The sequence below is a fragment of the Pristiophorus japonicus genome, chromosome 26 (genome assembly GCF_044704955.1).
Source record: "Pristiophorus japonicus isolate sPriJap1 chromosome 26, sPriJap1.hap1, whole genome shotgun sequence".
In the NCBI taxonomy this organism is placed as follows: Eukaryota; Metazoa; Chordata; class Chondrichthyes; family Pristiophoridae; genus Pristiophorus; species Pristiophorus japonicus.
The window spans coordinates 19,582,380-19,601,606 of NC_092002.1; the positions used below are offsets into that span (position 1 = coordinate 19,582,380).

Consider the following 19,227-nt stretch of genomic DNA (forward strand, 5'->3'; position numbering starts at 1 on the left):
ACTCCTGTTCCTTAAACTTATATTATTATGTAGGGGAGGAACTCACAGGCTGAGTGATGGGGAATGGGAGGAGCCTGCAGGCTGAGTGACAGGGGGAGTGGGCGGAGACTACAGGCTGAGTGACAGGGGGAGTAGGAGGAGCCTCCGGGCTGAGTGACGGGGAGGAGCCTGAGGGCTGAGTGACAGGGGAGTGGGAGGAACCTGTGGGCTGAGTGACAGGGGGAGGAACCTGAAGGCTGTGACAGGAGGAGGAGCCTGCGTGCTGAGTGACAGGAGGAGGAGCCTGTGGGCTGAGTGACAGGGGGAGTAGCCTGCGGGCTGAGTGACAGGGGGGGAGCCTGCGGGCTGAGTGACAGGGGGTGTGGGAGGAACCTGCGGGCTGAGTGACGGGGAGGAGCCTGCGGTCTGAGTGACAGGGGGAGTGGGACGAGCCTGCAGGCTGATTGACGGGGGAGGAGCCTGTGGGCTGAGTGACAGGGGGAGTAACCAGCAGGCTGAGTGACAGGGGAGGAGCTTGTGGGCTGAGTGACAGGGGGAGGAGCCTGAAGGCTGAGTGACAGAGGTGGGGCCTGAGGGCTGAGTGACAGGGGGAGGAGCCTGCAGGCTGAGTGACAGGGGAGGGGCCTGTGGGCTGAGTGACAGGGGGAGGAGCCTGCAGGCTGAGTGACAGGGGGAGGGGCCTGTGGGCTGAGTGACAGGAAGAGGCTCTGAGCGCGGGCCGGGCTGGGCCCCGCCACCCGGGCAGCGGCCTGACAGACGGAGGGGCTCGCGCCGCGGGCCGGGTTGTCCGCCGGAGGAGCGGCACCGCTCGGGCCTGCTAATGCGGCGAGCGGGAGGTCGATGAAAAGCCCGGAGAGCGCGGAGGCCGGCCTGAGGGAGATGCCGAGCCCGGCCCCCGCTCAGCCCCTGGCCACCTGGCTCTGCAGGCCCATCCCGCGGCTCATTGTCACCCAGGCCGAGGCGCTGGTGCGGCGGCCCGGCGACGGGCGGGAGGCCGAGGCCGACGACGAGTCGCCCAGCTCGGACAGCGGCTGCGGCGGGTCGCCCCTGCCCCGCAAGTTGTCGGGCTCGTCGCTCTGGTCGGCCGGCCTGGGCTCGTCCTTCGAGGAGTCCGAGGATGACTTCAGCCCCTGCAGCGACGCCGAGAGCCAGCCGCCGCCGCCACCGCCACCGCACCTGGGCCCGGAGGGCGGCCCCGGGGTGAGTGAGGGCCGGGGGGGACGGTGTGGAGAGGGAGTGAGGGGAGGGACCGGGCTGGAGAGGGAGTGAGGGGGGGTGAGTGAGGGGAGGGGCCGGGGGATGAGGGAGGGAGATAGTGAGGGGTGAGGCCGGGAGGTAGTGAGGGGAGGGGCCGGGGGAGTGAGGGGAGGGGCCGAGGAGGTGAGGGAGGGAGATAGTGAGGGGAGGTGGGGGAGGGAGATAGTGAGGGGCGGGTGAGGGAGATAGTGAGGGGAGGCGGGGGGGTGAGGGAGATAGTGGAGGGAGGCGGGGGGGGGGAGGGAGTGAGGGGAGGGAGTGAGGGGAGGGGCCAGGGTGGTGGTGAGTGAGAGGGGCCAGGGTGGTGGTGAGTGAGAGGAGGGGCCGGGGGAGGGTGAGGGAGGGAGGGAGATAGTGAGGGGAGGGGACGGGCCGGGGGGGTGAGGGAGGGGAGACCCGGGGTGGTGAGGGGAGGCCCGGGGTGGTGAGGAGGGAGTGAGGGGAGGCCCGGGGGGGGGTGAGGGAGATACTGAGGGGAGGGGGGGGGGGCAGGGGCCGGGAGGGGGTGAGGGGGGCGGCAGGGGCCGGGAGGGAGTGAGGGGAGGGGCTGGGGTGGTGGTGGTGGTGAGTGAGGGGAGGGGCCGGGGGGGTGAGTGAGGGGAGGGGCCGGGGGGTGAGGGAGAGAGTGAGGGGAGGGAGGGAGGGGGGTGAGGGAGAGAGTGAGGGGAGTGAGGGAGAGAGTGAGGGGAGGGGGGTGAGGGAGAGAGTGAGGGGAGGGGGGTGAGGAGAGGGAGGGGGGTGAGAGGGAGGGAGGGAGGGGAGACCCGGGGTGATGAGTGAGGGGAGACCCGGGGTGGTGAGTGAGGGGAGGCCCGGGGTGGTGAGTGAGGGGAGGCCCGGGGTGGTGAGGGAGGGAGTGGGGGGAGGTGAGGGAGATACTGAGGGGAGGGGGTGGAGTCGGTTGTTAGGGGAGGGCGGCAGGCAGGCTGGGACTGGGGGAGTCTCCCTGGCGGGGTGTCTGGAGACTGGGGGCCAGTGGCACTGGAGGAGGGGGTACAAACTCTCAATTAGGGCATTTGGGGTCATGTGCCCCACCAGGGGGCTTGGGTATAATGTGACCCCACATCGGAGAGAGCAGAGGAGTTGAAGGGATCCAGCCTGTGTGGACGGTTTAGACTGGTCAGCTTGGTTGCATTGTAATCTCTGTGCTAGTTAATGTTTCGCAAGTGGGCTCTTGTTCTCAACTGAACAATTGCTTGTCTGTTCTCTTCTCTGGTTTTTGTTTCTGCTTTTTAATTGAAGAAATTGTTCGGGTTATGAAGTCCTGACTGGGGGACTATGACTGCTGTAAAGGCAAGCAACGTTGAAGCAGAAACTGTACATTTTAATTCTGTGTGGCAGATAAATCCTGGATCATTAATGCTATTTAAATCGTAAATTAAATGGACCCATGAGCCAAAAAATCTCTTGTGCTGCCCCATGTTCTATTTTTCTAGTTGTTGGCTGTTTGCTGTTGTTCAGCTATGTGCACTCAACAGACCAGCTGTACCTGACCATAGTCAGCAACATTGTTCTAATGTTTTTATGTAGGTAAAGGCCCACTTTTGGCGTTGGCCAAATACTCTGGGGATGGATTCAGTATTTCCGTTCCCCTTTCAGTGTGTGTTGCAGAGAGCAACACTTCCAATGGCAGTTGGTGTGGTTGTACTGAGACAGGCTGGCGTTGGGGTTAGGGACCTTAAATGCTTCACCCCTTCCCTGCTGGCGCCAGGGCCCTCCTCGAATGTGTCCAAGTGATCATTGTTGGTGTGTCAGTGCGATTTTTTATTTTGCCATCTAAAGAATTTATATAGCGCCTTTTACGACCACCGGATATCTCCAAGTGCTTTGCAGCCAAACAAGTACTTTTGGAGTGTAGTCACTATTGTAATGTGGGAAACACGGCAGCCAATTTGCACACAGCAAGCTCCCACAAATAACAATGTGATACTGACCAGATAATCTGTTTGTTCTGTTGATTAAGGGATAAATATTGACCAAGACACCAGGGATAACTCCACTGCTCTTCTTCGAAATCGTGCCATGGGATCTTTTACATCCACCGGAGAGAGCAGACGGGGCCTCGGTTTAATGTCTTATCCAAAAGACAGTACTAGCAACAGTGCAGCGTTCCTCAGCACTGCCCTGGGAGTATCTGCCTAGATTTTTGTGCTCAAGTCCCTGGAGTGGGGCTTGAACCCACAGCCTTCTGACTCAGAGGCAAGAATGCTACCCACTGAGTGCATCACAGCTAAACCTGATGCGTTCTTCGCCTGACCCAGTAGGATTCAGTGGTTAGTAATCAGGAGCAGGGACACTGCTGGTTTTTAACCTTCCGTAACTCAGGAATTCTGAGAGGTCAATGAGCCAAGCACAGACTGGGAACTGGAACCGGGTCAGTATTACGGCCTCTGTAAACATGAACTCATCCAAGACTCTGCCGCTGTCTCTACTTGCCCCAAGTCCCGTTCACCCCTCACACCTCACCCCTTGGCTCTCAGTCTTGCCACCATTTTAAAATTCGCATCCTTGTTTTCAAACCCCTCAATGGTCTTGCCCCTCCCTATCCCTGTAATCTCCTCTAGCCCCACAACCCTCTGATCTCTGCGCTCCTCCAATTCTGGCCTCTTGCGCATGTCCGATTTTAATCGCTCCGCCATTGGTTGCCATGCCTTCAACCTCAGGAATTCCCTCCCTAAACCCCTCCGCCTCTCTCCTACTTTACAAAGTTCTTTAAAGCTTACCCCTTTGACCAAGCTTTTAGCCACCTGTCCTCCTATCTGTATGTGGCTTGGGACATTTTATTACATTAAAGGTGCTATATAAATGCAAATTGTCAGCTGTGGCTCAGTGGGTAGCAGTGTCATGAGTCTGAAGGTTGTTCAAGTCCCACTCCAGTACATGAGCACATAATCTGGGCTGACATTCCAGTGCAATACTGAGGGAGTGTGACCTTAAACCAAGGATCTCACGGCACTGTTAAAGAAGGACAGGGCAGTTCTCCCTGGTGTCCTGGGGACAATATTTACCCCTCAGCCAACATCACTTTAAAAAAAAACTGATGATCTGGTCATTATCACATTGCTGTTTGTGGGATCTTGCTGTGTGCAAATAGGCTGCCATGTAATATTACAACAGTGACTACACTTCAAATAAGTACTTCATTGGCTGTAAAGTGCTCTGGGATGTCCTGAAAATGTGAAAGGTCCTTTGTAAATGCACGGTCACTTGACTGGTGGGAAAAGCCATGTATGTTTATTCTGACTGGGTTGTAATCTCTGTAATCTCCAGCCCCACAATCCTCCGAGATCGCTGCGCTCTTCTAATTCTGGCCTCTGAGCTTCCCCGATTTCAATCGTTCGACCATCGGTGGCCGTGCCTTCAGCTGCCATGCCCCTGAGATCTGGAATCACTGCCCTAAACCTCTCCAGCTCACTCCTCCTTTACAATGCCTCTTTAAACCCCTTGGACTAAACTTTTGGTCATCTGCCCTAATATCGCCTCATTTGGCTCGGTGTCAAATTTTGTCAGATAACACTCCTGTGAATCGCCTTGGGGCATTTTACTATGTTAAAGGCGCTATATAAATGCAAGTTATTGTTGTGGGATTATAAAGGTCTGTGTGTGAATAATATCTTCCATGCAGCAGACAGGAACATTATCTCCAGTATCATGCTTGGTGTAATTACTTGTAATGAGGAGCTAACTTGAGCTCTTGTAACGCCCTCGACAGATTAAAAAAAAAACCACAGTGATTAAGCCAGTAAAGCAAACAAAATGGCTGTAGTTGTACATTTTATACAAAGTGGCCATGTTTCTGAGGAGCTCATTGTCTCAGGGTGGGGATTTGAGGGCACAATGCCGCTGTCGTCCGGTGTAACGCTCTGCGGATACTGTGCTATCCCACACGTTCGGAGCGAGCTGTGGATTTATGAGGAGCCTCGTGTATGTGGGCTGGATAAAGAGGAATATTAAATGGAATGGGGTGCGAGCAGGAAAGTGGGATTAGATTAGGTAGCCCGTGTGGAGAAAAGCACCAGTATGGATTTGATGGGTTGAGTGGCCTTTTCTGTGCGGTAACATTGTGGTGAATGGTAAATCAGACGTCACGAATTTAAGATAAATGGCAAAAGAACCAGAGGGGACATTTTTACACAGCGAGTGGTTATGATCTGGAGTGCACTGCAAAGGGCGGTGGACGCAGATTCAATAATAACTTTCAAAAGGAATTTGGCTATATCCTTAAAAATTAAAGTTTTTCAGGCCTAGGGGACATGGAACTAATTGCTCTTTCAAAGTGCCGGTACAGACACGAAGGGCTGAATCGCCTCCTTCTGCAAGGAGATTGTAAGATTCAGCGACTGGTAAAAGCAAAATGCTGGAAATCTGAAATAAAAATCAAAAAAGCTCTGCCGGTCAGTGAGATGCACAGAGCCAATGTTGCAGGCCGCTGACCATTTGTTACTGTGATTATGTGGGCCCCTGATGAGTGTGCTGTTATGCAAGCCCGGTGCCTGTATCCGTGCTGGCGGAGTCTGCTGTTTGTAGAACATAACATAAGAATTAGGAACAGGAGTAGGCCATCTAGCCCTTCGAGCCTGCTCCGCCATTCAATAAGATCATGGCTGATCTGGTCGTGGACTCAGCTCCACTTACCCGCCCGCTCCCCATAACCCTTAATTCCCATATTGGTTAAAAATCTATCTATCTTTGACTTGAAAACATTCAATGAGCTAGCCTCAACTGCTTCCTTGGGCAGAGAATTCCACAGATTCACAACCCTCTGGGAGAAGAAATTCTTTCTCAACTCGGTTTTAAATTGGCTCCTCTGTATTTTGAGGCTGTGCCCCAGAGTTCTAGTCTCCCCTACCAGTGGAAACAACCTCTCTGCCTCTATCTTGTCTATCCCTTTCATGATTTTAAATGTTTCTATAAGATCACCCCTCATCCTTCTGAACTCCAACGAGTAAAGACCCAGTCTACTCAATCTATCATCATAAGGTAACCCCCTCATTTCTGGAATCAGCCTAGTGAATCGTCTCTGTACCCCTTCCAAAGCTAGTATATCCTTCCTTAAGTAAGGTGACCAGAACTGCACGCAGTACTCCAGGTGCGACCTTACCAATACCCTGTACAGTTTCAGCAACACCTCCCTGCTTTTGTACTCCATCCCTCGCAATGAAGGCCAACATTCCATTTGCCTTCCTGATTACCTGCTGCACCTGCAAACTAACCTTTTGGGATCCAAAAAGAGTTTCATGCACAAGGACCCCCAGGTCCCTCTGCACCACAGCATGTTGTAATTTCTCCCCATTCAAATAATATTCCCTTTTACTGTTTTTTTTTCCCCAAGGTGGATGACCTCACACTTTCCGACATTGTATTCCATCTGCCAAACCTTAGCCCATTCGCTTAACCTATCCAAATCTCCTTGCAGCCTCTCTGAGTCCTCTACACAACCCGCTTTCCCACTAATCTTAGTGTCATCTGCAAATTTTGTTGCACTACGCTCTGTCCCCTCTTCCAGGTCATCTATATATATTGTAAACAGTTGTGGTCCCAGCACTGATCCCTGTGGCACATCACTAACCACTCATTTCCAACCGGAAAAGGACCCATTTATCCCGACTCACTGCTTTCTGTTCGCCAGCCAATTCTCTATCCATGCTAATACATTTCCTCTGACTCCGCGTACCTCTATCTTCTGCAGTAACCTTTTGTGTGGCACCTTATCGAATGCCTTTTGGAAATCTAAATACACCACATCCATCGGTACACCTCTATCCACCATGCTCGTTATATCCTCAAAGAATTCCAGTAAGTTAGCTAAACATGATTTCCCCTTTCATGAATCCATGCTGCGTCTGCTTGATTGCACTATTCCTATCTAGATGTCCCGCTATTTCTTCCTTTAATGATAGTTTCAAGCATTTTCCCCACTACAGATGTTAAACTAACCGGCCTATAGTTACCTGCCTTTTGCCTGCCCCCTTTTTTAAACAGAGGCGTAACATTAGCTGCTTTCCAATCCGCTGGTACCTCCCCAGAGTCCAGAGAATTTTGGTAGATTATAACGAATGCATCTGCTATAACTTCCGCCATCTCTTTTAATACCCTGGGATGCATTTCATCAGGACCAGGGGACTTGTCTACCTTCAGTCCCATTAGCCTATCCAGCACTACCCCCCTAGTGATAGTGATTGTCTCAAGGTCCTCCCTTCCCACATTCCTGTGGCCTGCAAATTTTGGCATGGTTTTTGTGTCTTCCACTGTGAAGACCGAAGCAAAATAATTGTTTAAGGTCTCAGCCATTTCCACATTTCCCATTATTAAATCCCCCTTTTCATCTTCTAAGGGACCAACATTTACTTTAGTCACTCTTTTCCGTTTTATATATCTGTAAAAGCTTTTACTATCTGTTTTTATGCTTTGCGCAAGTTTACCTTCGTAATCTATCTTCCCTTTCTTTATTGCTTTTTAAGTCATTCTTTGCTGTTGCTTAAAATTTTCCCAATCCTCTAGTTTCCCACTATCTTTGGCCATCTTGTACGCATTGGTCTTTGATTTGATACTTTCCTTTATTTCCTTGGTTATCCACGGCTGGTTATCCCTTCTCTTGCCGCCCTTCTTTTTCACTGGAATATATTTTTGTTGCGCACTATGAAAGAGCTCCTTCAAAGTCCTCCACTGTTCCTCAATTGTGCCACCGTTTAGTCCTTGTTTCCAGTCTACTTTAGCCAACTCTGCCCTCATCCCACTGTAGTCCCCTTTGTTTAAGCATAGTACGCTCGTTTCTGACACAACTTCCTCATCCTCAATCTGTATTACAAATTCAACCATACTGTGATCACTCATTCCGAGAGGATCTTTTACTAGGAGATCGTTTATTTTTCCTGTCTCATTACACAGGACCAGATCTAAGATGGCTTGCTCCCTTGTAGGTTCTGTTACATACTGTTCTAAGAAACAATCCCGTATGCATTCTATGAATTCCTCCTCCAGGCTACCCCGTGCGATTTGATTTGACCAATCGATATGTAGGTTAAAATCCCCCATGACTACTGCCGTTCCTTTTTCACATGCCTCCATTATTCCCTTGATTATTGCCCGCCCCACCTTGAAGTTATTATTTGGGGGCCTATAAACTACGCCGACCAGTGACTTTTTCCCCTTACTATCTCTAATCTCCACCCACAATGATTCAACATTTTGTTCATTGTGTTGTACCAAGGTTTGCTGTGATTTGAGCTTTGCTCAGTGTGAGCTGTGTTGTAACCGATAACCAGCGGGCACAGCTATTAATAAACCGTGTGCAGGGAATGAGACTCGCTAAGGAATTTTTTTTTTTTCTTTTGGAGTTTACCTGAAAAAACATAAACATTAAACCGTGCCACCCGCCCTGGATGACACACTCGCTAAGGAATTCCAGGAATCTGAGCAACCACCTGATGAACTGATTGCTCTTTCGAAAAGGGAGCCGCCCTCTTGTGGGATGATGCAGAGGGTTTGAACATTATATTCCAAGAAGTGAACTGTGATCTGCCACTATTCCCTGTGAATTGTTACTGGGTGTGGGCTTCACTATTTATGTTGGGCCTCACTACTTTAGGGAAGGGCAGCAGCTGTTCTGAAGCAGTCATCATCATAGGCACTCATAACATGAGATCCCAGGTGTCAGTGGGGATGTTGCACTTTATCAGGGAGGCTTTGAGGGTGTCCTTGTAACGTTTCCGCTGCTGTTTGTTGTGAAGGAGTTCCAAGTAGAGCGCTTGCTTTGGGAGTCTCGTGTTTGGCATGCGAACAATGTGGCCTGCCCAGCGGGGCTGATCAAGTGTGGTCAGTGCTTCAATGCTGGGGATGTTGGCCTGGTCGAGGATGCTAATGTTGATGCATCTGTCCTCCCAGGGGGTTTGTAGTAATGCCCGACTCAGCAAGAGAACTCACCAGCAGTTTTGTTGCTGAATCAAAAACAGGCAAAACACAGCGAGAGAAAGTAACAGGCCAACACCACGTGTAAACCCCATCGCCCCCTTGATATCACCGGCACAGACTCCTCCCACACTGAGGACACCGTGGGCACAGACCTTACCCACACTGAAATCTGTCGGCCCCAGCCAACATCACGAGTACAAAGGGTTGCATCACAGAAACAGGCCATTCGGCCCACCCAGTCTGTGCTGGCGTTTATCCTCCACGAGCAGTGTCCTAATCCCATGTGCCCGCCCTTTCTTCCCTCCCTGCTAACCAGTTTGTCATGCTCTCCCTAATTCCACAACCCCTAATCTTCTCCCAGCCGTCTCATGTCTACAACTTTCTGAAAGTCCAGGTACACCACATCTGCATTTCCCCAGCCACTTCATTTCCCCATCCTCACCACCACCACCTCAGAGACTCGATCAGGTTTGTCGAGCCCGGTATTGCTCTCTGAAACCTGTATTGGCTGCTTCTAATCTCTCCATTCGATACTGGATCAATTCATTAACTCAAGACTCCGAAAGGTTCCCTGCAACCGATGTTAAACTAACTGACCTGTAATTACCTGCGTTGGTTTAATTACCATGGGAGCACTGCATTGTCGGAGGTGCGTCTTTCGGATGAGACACTAAACCGAGACCCCATCTGTTCTTTCAGGTGGACGTAAAAGATCCCATGGCACTATTTCGAAGAAGAGCAGGGGAGTTATCCCCAGTGTCCTGGCCAATATTTATCCCTCAATCAATATCATTAAAACAGATTATCTGGTCATTATCACATTGCTGTTTGTGGGAGCTTGCTGTGCGCAAGTTGGCTGCCGTGTTTCCTACATTACAGTGACTACATTCCAAAGAGTACTTCATTGGCTGTAAAGCACTTTGGAGTGTCCTGAGGTGGTATATTAATGCTAGTCTTACAATCCTCACCACTTAAAACATCCAGGTTTAAACAGGCAGTCGGTTATATTGGCCCAAAAGTGATGACCATCCAGTATTTCAACGTTGCAGCTGAGGGCATGTTCAGCGCTCCGTTTGTTTCGGGCAGCAGCTGCTGTGCTTACTCTAGCAGACATCGAGTTAAGTTGCGCACAATGCAAGAACAAACAAGAGGAAAGTAACACCTTGTTCATATTCAGTCACCTTTGGTGTGCTTAAACCCTCCTGAACCCCTCGAAGTTGGTGTGAGGTCATGGTTGGAACAAAGCATTGATGGTAGTTTAAATGAAGCGAGTTGCATTGCATGCACTCCAGTCTCGTTTGTTCACTTGTGATCTGCTTTCTTGATTTCTGTAACAGCACTACTGGCCATCCTGTATAGCGGGTGAACAGCGAGCGCCCATGCTTTCGTGGTGGGTCCTGTACATCAGCCACTCTCCAATCCTCCGGCACCCAGTAACATTCTCACAAACCTGAAACATCTAGGGCCTCTGCTATTTCGTTCTGCATTTTCCTCAGCATTCTCCGACGTGTATACACAGGCCCTTCTTTAGTTAACTAACTTCTCTAATACTTTCCTTATTTACTATAATGTCTCTCAACCGGCTTTTATCCAATTCAGGATTTACCTTTTCGCAAACATCCTTCTGTGTAAACACTGAAGTGGTACTTGTTCAGTATCGCTGCCAAGCTCTGCTTTTCCTGTACTAACTCGCTCTCCTCTCCACCTGGGAACTCGCCTCCCATCCTGCAATTCTCTTTTTACGAATGTATTTGGACAATACTGTTAATATATTTCATTCTGTCCTCATATTTTCCACTTACTTTCCGAATCCTTTACTTAACCTCTTTATTTTCTCATTCCTGTAGACCTGTACCCACCAGTATTGTACCCCAGTGTTATACAGTGACAGACAGGCACCCACCTGTTCTGTACCCCAGTGTTATACAGTGACAGACCTGTACCCATCAGTACTGTACCCCAGTGTTATACAGTGACCTGTACCCCAGTGTTATACAGTGACAGACCTGTACCCACCAGTACTGTACCTCAGTGTTGACAATGACAGACCTGTACCCACCAGTACTGTACCCAAGTGTTATACAGTGACAGGCCTGTACCCACCAGTACCGTACTCCAGTGTTGACAATGACAGACCTGCAGCTGCCAGTACTGCTCCCCAGTGTTACATAGAATTGACAATGACAGACCTGCACCCACCTGTAGGGAAGGATAAGGTCTGTAATTGTGCGGCTGGGTATTTTCACACTTGTGCTGGTTGTGTTGCGGTGTTGCACTTCGTGGAATGCGGGTGAACACTTGTTGCACGGGTTTGCGGCTCTGATTCAGCCACTGTAATCTGAGCTGTGGTCCTCGATGCTGTCTCCTCTTCCTTTTCTTAGGCAGATACTGTGTGGGCTGCGAGACAAACAAGGTGAAAGGTACCATCCAGTCTGGGTTCCACTGTTTCCAGTTTGCCTGCATTCTCCACTGTTCTTGCATGTTGGAATGTAGGATTTAGCTGGTTTGTGCAGCAGGCATGATGTAGTGCAACTAAGTCCTTTCATTCCTCTGGAAAAAACACCACATTCCTCTCAGCCCTGCTTCATGCAGGTGTCAAGTTTCCATCTCCTTCATTATAACATGATACTTCACCACCCGTCACAGTCTGCCTCTCTGCAGGTAATTTATATTTCCTGTTATATGTACAACATAGGGAGGCAGAGAAGGTTAAGGCTCGGCAGTCCAACATGCAGGTCCCAAAAAAAGAATCCTGCTCCCTCCGACAGTTGCATTCCAAGGGCGGGGAATGCTGGAAACTCGCTGCAGGTCAGTGAGAATGCACAGAGAACCGTTGCGGTATCGTGTCAGGTGTAGCCCCTTGCCCTGCACTTTCCAAGTATCTACACCTGAATCGTGAACTCTCTGCACATGTTTCCAGCATTTTGATTTCTGTTTATGTGCCAAAATCCTTTTCTTGTTGGGTTTCCAAAAATGGAAGGCGCTCACCCTGGTTTATGATTTTGTGACACAAAAAGTCTTGCATTTCAATAGTGCCTTTCACAACCGCAGGATGTCCCAAAGCAATTTGCAGCCAATGAAGTACTCTTTGGAGCATAGTCACTGTTGTAATGTAGGAAACGCGGCAGCCAATCTGCGCACAGCAAGCTCCCACAAACAGCAATGTGATAATGACCAGATAATCTGTGTTCGTGATATTGATTGAGGGATACCTGGGATAACTCCCCTGCTCTTCAAAATAGTGCCGTGGATCTTTTACGTCCACCTGAGAGGGTAGACGGGACTCGGTTTAACGTCTCCAAAAGACGGCACCTCTGAAGGTGCTGAGGGAGTGCTGCAGTGTACTGGGAGTGTCAGCCTAGATTTTTATGCTCGAATCTCTGGAGCGGGACTTGAACCCACAACCTTCTGACGCAGACGAGAGTGCTACCCACTGAGCCACTGTGGAGTTTGTGCAAGACTTTGGTTAGACCACAGTATTGTGCAGTACAGGAAGGATATTCGAGGCATGGAAGTGGGGTGGGGGGCCAGTGAACTCTGGTAATGCCAGTGAAATGGACCCCTCCCCCGGCATGCCTTGATATGTTGCTCAAGCCCGTGGAGTGGGAATTGAACCCCACAACCACCTGACTCCCAAGGTGAGAGTGTAAGCCACAAAGCCCTGACTTAATTTTGGCCAAATTAAGGCACGTGATATGAAAGAGCATGTAGCCGTGAGGATAGAGATTGTGGTGGGGGGAGGAGGAACAAAAAGTGATGAAATGTGTTTTGGATTGATGGGCAGTAGTGTGTCCCGGGTACTTGGCCTCGTTATCCAGTTCGAGAAATGATCTTGGACACGGGCATGAGCTGGACGAGCAAACTGAGGAGTGTTTCAGGAAGCCATGGGTTAGAGTGGGCAGATGCAAGGAAGTGAGCAGCAACATTAAATATACCAGCAAGGAAGTGATGTGGAGTTTGTGCACGACATTGGTTAGGCCGCAGCTGGCGTTTTGTCATGCCGCTCTGCGCACCTTTTCACAGCAAGGATGTTCGAACCATGGAATGGGGGATGGCCGACTCGGCCGATCCCAGGAACAAGAGGTTATAGTTACGATAGAAAGGCTTGGAAAATTAGGGATTTTTTTCCCCCCACTGCAACGGAGACTGGGATGGGCGGTTGAAGAGGTTTCAGAAATTCCGAAAAATTTTGCAAAAGGATATCGACACCTGGGATTAGGATAAGCGGACTGGTTGTGTTGTAATTCTATCGTGAAAGGTTGTTCTTACTGGTTGGCAACAAGTTGTTGCATTTATATAGCGCCTTTAACATAGTAAAACCTCAAAGTGCTTCACAGGCAGGTTATCAGATAAAATTTGACACTGAGCCACATAGAGAAAATAGAACTGGAGTTTGGTCAAATGGTAGGTTTGAAAGAGCATCTTAAAGGAGGAGAGAGGTGTAGAGTTTAGGGTGGGAATTCCATGAGGGGTCTAGACAGAGCAGATCGAGGGAAACTGTTCCCAATTGGCGGAAGGGTTGAGAACCAGAGGACACAGATTTAGGGTGATTGGCAAAAGAACCAAAGGCAACACGAGGAAAAAAAAAATGTACACAGCGAATGGTTAGGATCTGGAATGCAATGCCTGAGAGGGTGGTGGAGGCAGACTCAATCATGGCTTTCAGAAGGGAGTTGGATAAGTACCTGAAGGAAAAAAAAATTGTGGGGCTAGGGGGAAAGGGCGGGGTAGTGGGATTAGCTGAAGTGCTCTTGGCAGAGAGCTGGCGCAGGACCGATGGGCCGAATGGCCTTCTGTGCTGTGACCATTCTACAATTCTGTTTTTTCTTTCCATTTTTGTGTGTTGGCCGTGGCTCTGGGTAGCACAGTCCCCTTTGAGTCAGAAGGTTATGGGTTCAAGTCCCACTCCAGGGACTTGTGTGCAAAAAATCTAGACTGACACTCCAGTGCGGTACTAAGGGAGTATTGCACTGTTGGAGGTGCTGGCTTTCGAATGCGACATTAAATCGAGGCCCTGTCTGCTCTCTCAGGTGGACATAAAAGATCCCACCCACTATTTCGAAGAGGAGCAGGGCAGTTTCCCCCCCCCCCCCCCCGTGTCCTGGCAAATATTTATCCCTCAATCAACATCACAGTAAAACAGATGATCTGGTCATTATCACCTTGCTGTGTGCAAATTAGCTTCCGCGTTTCCTACATTACGACGGAGACTACACTTCAGAAAGCTCTTCATTGGCGCTTTAAAGATGCAGGTCTTTCTATATAAAGTGGAATAGAAATGGTTAACCATCGGGCACTATTAAGACTTAAACTATGATTGCAGAGCAAATGCACTAAGGTCCAAAGTGGTAAAAGCCAAAGACCGATATCAGAAGCCCTTCCTCATAGTGATCCAAATCCTGGAACGGGCAGAGTGGTGGCAAGAACTTCCATTCAAAAGGCAGTTTGGAGGTTGTGGATGGCAATTGGCAGATTATAAGATGCGTGTGTGACCAGAGCAACACTGACGAGCCTGTCGTGTCGCACAGAGGAGCATGACCTCCATGAATGGTGTTGCAATCACAGAGCAAGAGGGCAGAAGAGGCCTCAGAGTCTCAGACTCAAGCAAAAAATACATACACTGTCGAGCTATGGAGTCAAAACAGGAGAATTATAAGTCCAAGGAAGTCCTGACCCTACTCTGTCCAGTTCTGGTCAGACCCAGCGTGAGCGCTGTGTCCAGTTCTGGTCAGACCCAGCGTGAGCGCTGTGTCCAGTTCTGGTCAGACCCAGCGTGAGCGCTGTGTCCAGTTCTGTTCCTATGGGGACAGATGGAGTAGACCAGGCCTATATTCTCGAGAGTTTAAAAGAATGAGAGGTGATCTCATTGAAACATGCAAAATTCTTACAGGGCTTGACAGGGTAGATGCAGGAAGGATGTTTCCTCTGGCTGGAGAGTCTAGAACCAAGGGTCACAGACTCAGAATAAGGGGTCAGCCATTTAGGACTGAGATGAGGAGAAATTTCTTCACTGAGGGTGGTGAATCTTTGGAATTTTCTACCCCAGAGGGCTGTGGAGGCTCAGTCTTTGAGTATATTCAAGACAGAGATCGATAGATTATTAAATATTAAGGAAATCAAGGGATATAGGGATAGTGCAGGAAAGTGGAGTTGAGGTAGAAGATCAGCCATGATCTCATTGAATGGCGGAGCAGGTTCGAGGGGCCGAATGGCTTACTTCTCCTAATTTTTATCTTATCAGGTCAGACCACACCGTCATTACTGTGTTGCGTTCTGGGCAGTGTCATAGAATCATAGAAGTTACAGCATTGAAGGAGGCCATTCGACCCATCAGTATACGCCGGCCAACAAACCTAATCCCACTTTCCAGCTCTCGGTCCGTAGCCCTGTAGGTTATGGCACTTCAAGTGCACACCCAAGTATTTTTTAAATGTGGTGAGGGTTTCTGCCTCTACCACCCTTTCAGGCAGAGAATTCCAGACCCGTACCACCTTCTGGGTGAAGAAATTTTCCCTCAAATCCTCTCTAAACCTCCTCCCAATTACTTTAAATCTGTGCCCCCTGGTTACTGACCCCTCTGCTAAGGGAAATAGGTCCTTCCTATCTAGGCCCGTCAAAATTTTATACACCTCAATTAAATCTCCCCATGGCCTCCTCTGTTCCAAAGGAAACAACCCTAGTCTATCCAATCTTTCCTCATAGCTAAAATTCTCCAGTCCAGGCAACATCCTGGTAAATCTCCTCTGTGCCCTCTAGTGTAATCACATCTTTCCTGTAAAGTCACTGACCATGATTCCATGTACCTTGCCTTGTTCAATCAGACAGGAATGACTGGAGGAAAATGAGAGGAAAAAGTGCATCCTCCCAATCCCTGAGTCAGCACTCCCAGCAGACATTCCTAAGCTCATTTTGTTTGATCATCGGAGAGTGAGTCAGGACCAAAATAGAAGGAAGCATCACATGCACACAGCTAATGTGTTGTTTACAGATATGGGCGGGGCACATAAGAAACATAAAAATTAGGAACAGGAGTAGGCCATCTAGCCCCTCGAGCCTGCTCCGCCATTCAATAAGATCATGGCTGATCTGGCCATGGACTCAGCTCCACTTACCCGCCCGCTCCCCGTAACCCTTAATTCCCTTATTGGTTAAAAATCTATCTATCTGTGACTTGAATACATTCAATGAGCTAGCCTCAACTGCTTCCTTGGGCAGAGAATTCCACAGATTCACAATCCTCTGGGAGAAGAAATACCTTCTCAACTCGGTTTTAAATTGGCTAGCCTGTATTTTGAGGCTTTGCCCCTAGTTCTAGTCTCCCCAACAGTGGAAACAACCTCTCTGCCTCTATCTTGTAAAGGGAGGGAGGGAGAGAGACAAGTAATTGGGAGAGGGGGAGAGAGAAACAGAGAGGGGTGTGGGGAGGCGAGGAGACCGAGAGGGTCAGAGAGAGGAGGAGAAATTAATCGCACAGATGAATGACGCTAGTGTTCTCATCATAATTCATCCATCCAGAGACCCACATTGCAGCAGAGAGTTCAAAGGGTTTTTCCCTCCACTGCTCCATCTGGAGTCTGCTTCATGGCTTCCTTACTCTGTGATCAGTCTGAAATTTACCTTTTACAAGGTTGTCCCCTTGTCTGACTGTCACAAGCTAATTTGAAGTAATATTCCAGTTCGACCACAAGATCTTCCCCCCGGGCTGAAAAGCCCAAATTTCTCGTGTCAGTCCAGTTCTCGTCAGACTCGTCCTTGAGCACTGTGTCCAGTTCTGGTCACCAAGAAAGGATAGACTCGGGCACTGGAGGGAGTCGGATCATGGTATCATAGAAATTTAAGGCACAGAAGGAGGCCATTCGGCCCATCGTGTCTGTCGGCTGAAGAGTGTTCCAGCCTAATCCCACTTTCCAGCTTTTGGTCCGTAGCCCTGTAGATTACGCCACTTCAAGTGCACATCAAAGTACTTTTTAAATGTGGTGAGGGTTTCTGCCTCTACCACCCCTTCAGGCAGTGAGTTCCAGACCCCCACTATTCTCTGCTTGAAAAAGGTTCTCCCCTAATCCTTCTACCAATGACTGTACATCTATGTGTCCCCTGGTTATTGACCGCTCTGCTAAGGTGAATATGTTCTTCCAATCCACTTTATCTAGGCCTCTCAATTTTATACTTCTCAATTAAGTCTCCCCTCAACCTCCTCAAAGAAAACAACCCCAGCCTATCCAGTCTTTCCTCATAGCTACAATTCTGCGGTCTTGTCAACTTCCTCGTAAATCTCCTCTACCCTCTAGTGCAATCACTTCTTTGCTGTAATGTGATCAGAACTGCATGCAGTATTCTAGGTAATATTCTATGGCCCGGCCAAGAAAAGAAAGTATTCTATATGCCTCCTCATCTACCTGTCCTCCTTTCAGGGATCTGTGGACATGCACTCCAAAGCCCCTCTGTTTCTCTACACTTCTCAGTATCCTACCAATTATTGTGTATTCCCTTAGCCCTCTCCAAATGCATTACCTCACATTGAATTCCATTTGCCACTTTTTTGCCCATCTGACCAGTCCATTGATATCTTCCTGCAGTCTACAACTTTCTTCCTCACTATCAACTAACCACATGGCCAATTTTTGTATCATCTGCAAACTTCTTAATCATGACTCCTATATTGAAGTCTAAATCATTGATGTATGCCACAAAAAAAGCAAGGGACCTGGTACTGAGCCCTGCGGAACCCCACTGGAAACATCCTTCCAGTCGCAAAATCACCCATCAACCATTACCCTTTGCTTCCTGCCTCTGAACCAATTTTGGATCTAACTTGCCACTTTGCCCTGGATCCCATGGGCTTTTACTTTTGTGACCAGTCTGCCATGCGGGACCTTATAAAAAGCTTTGCTAAAATCCATATACACTACATCATATGCTTTGCCTTCATTGACCCTCCTGGTTACCTCCTCGAAAAATTCAATCAAGTTAGACCTTCCTTTAACAAATCTGTGCTGACTGTCCTTGATTAATCCGTTTCTTTCCAAGTGAAGATTTATCCTGTCCTTCAAGATTTTTCGTACCACTGAGGTTAGGCTGACTGGCCTGTAATTAATCCATCTATCCCTTTCTCCCTTCTTAAACAAAGGTACCATATTAGCAGTCCTCCGGTACCACACCTGAAGCCAGAGAGTGTGAATGTTTGAAAATGTATAGAATATGAATGTTTGAAAATGTGTAGAGACATTGAAGTTGAGAATGTGGGAAAATGTATAAAGAAAGTGAAATTGAACAAAGAAATCATGGGAGAATAACTAAAAGAATGTCAGTCTGCAAATATTACAACATCAGCACAATTAACAGATTTGCAAGGTCTAAGTTACTAGTCACGCCAGTAAAATTGTAACATTTAGAAGCAAAGTGTGAGAAAGTTCTTTGAGCAAAGTGTGAGAAAGTTCTTTGAGCAAAGTGTGAGAAAGTTCTTTGAGCAAAGTGTGAGAAAGTTCTTTGAGCAAAGTGTGAGAAAGTTCTTTGAGCAAAGTGTGAGAAAGTTCTTTGAGCAAAGTGTGAGAAAGTTCTTTGAGCAAAGTGTGAGAAAGTTCTTTGAGCAAAGTGTGAGAAAGTTCTTTGAGCAAAGTGTGAGAAAGTTCTTTGGGAAAAACAGACCATACTGAAGTCGGCTTATGAGTGGACAAAGGGAAGGAGGGATCAAAAGGGATAGGCTGAACTAGGATGTCACTCTAAATTGTATCTTGTTATCTTGTACCGAAAATATATAACCGTTGTGCCTTTACAATGTAATTTCACTTGTCCGTAGGAAGTGGGTGCGCTCTATCGAGAGAGCATTCCTTCTGTCTGATAAGTCCCGGCCGGTAAATCTTTAATAAAGACTGCTTTGTTATAAGCTTCTTTGGTGTTCGCCTCTGTATTCGCTGAACAGATTGAAGGAAAATAATCCAGAAATCAACAATAGGATTGGAAAATGCTGGTCAAAGTCTCTGCTATTTCCTCTCTTGCTTTGCTTAACAGCCTGGGATACATTTAACCTGGGCCTGAGGACTTATCCGCTTTCAAAGCTGC

General features: G+C 48.7%; 1 protein-coding gene across 1 annotated transcript in view; it reads left to right on the forward strand.

The window, feature by feature from the left end:
• The first annotated feature begins 702 nt into the window (after window positions 1–702).
• The window catches only part of LOC139239232 (inositol-trisphosphate 3-kinase C-like), an 82,544-nt gene continuing 64,019 nt past the window's right edge, over window positions 703–19,227 (forward strand). The window contains exon 1 of the mRNA XM_070867918.1: window positions 703–1,200. Within this exon, the coding sequence (XP_070724019.1) occupies window positions 841–1,200 (360 nt within the window). The 5' untranslated portion in view covers window positions 703–840. The remainder of the gene's footprint in view (window positions 1,201–19,227) is intronic.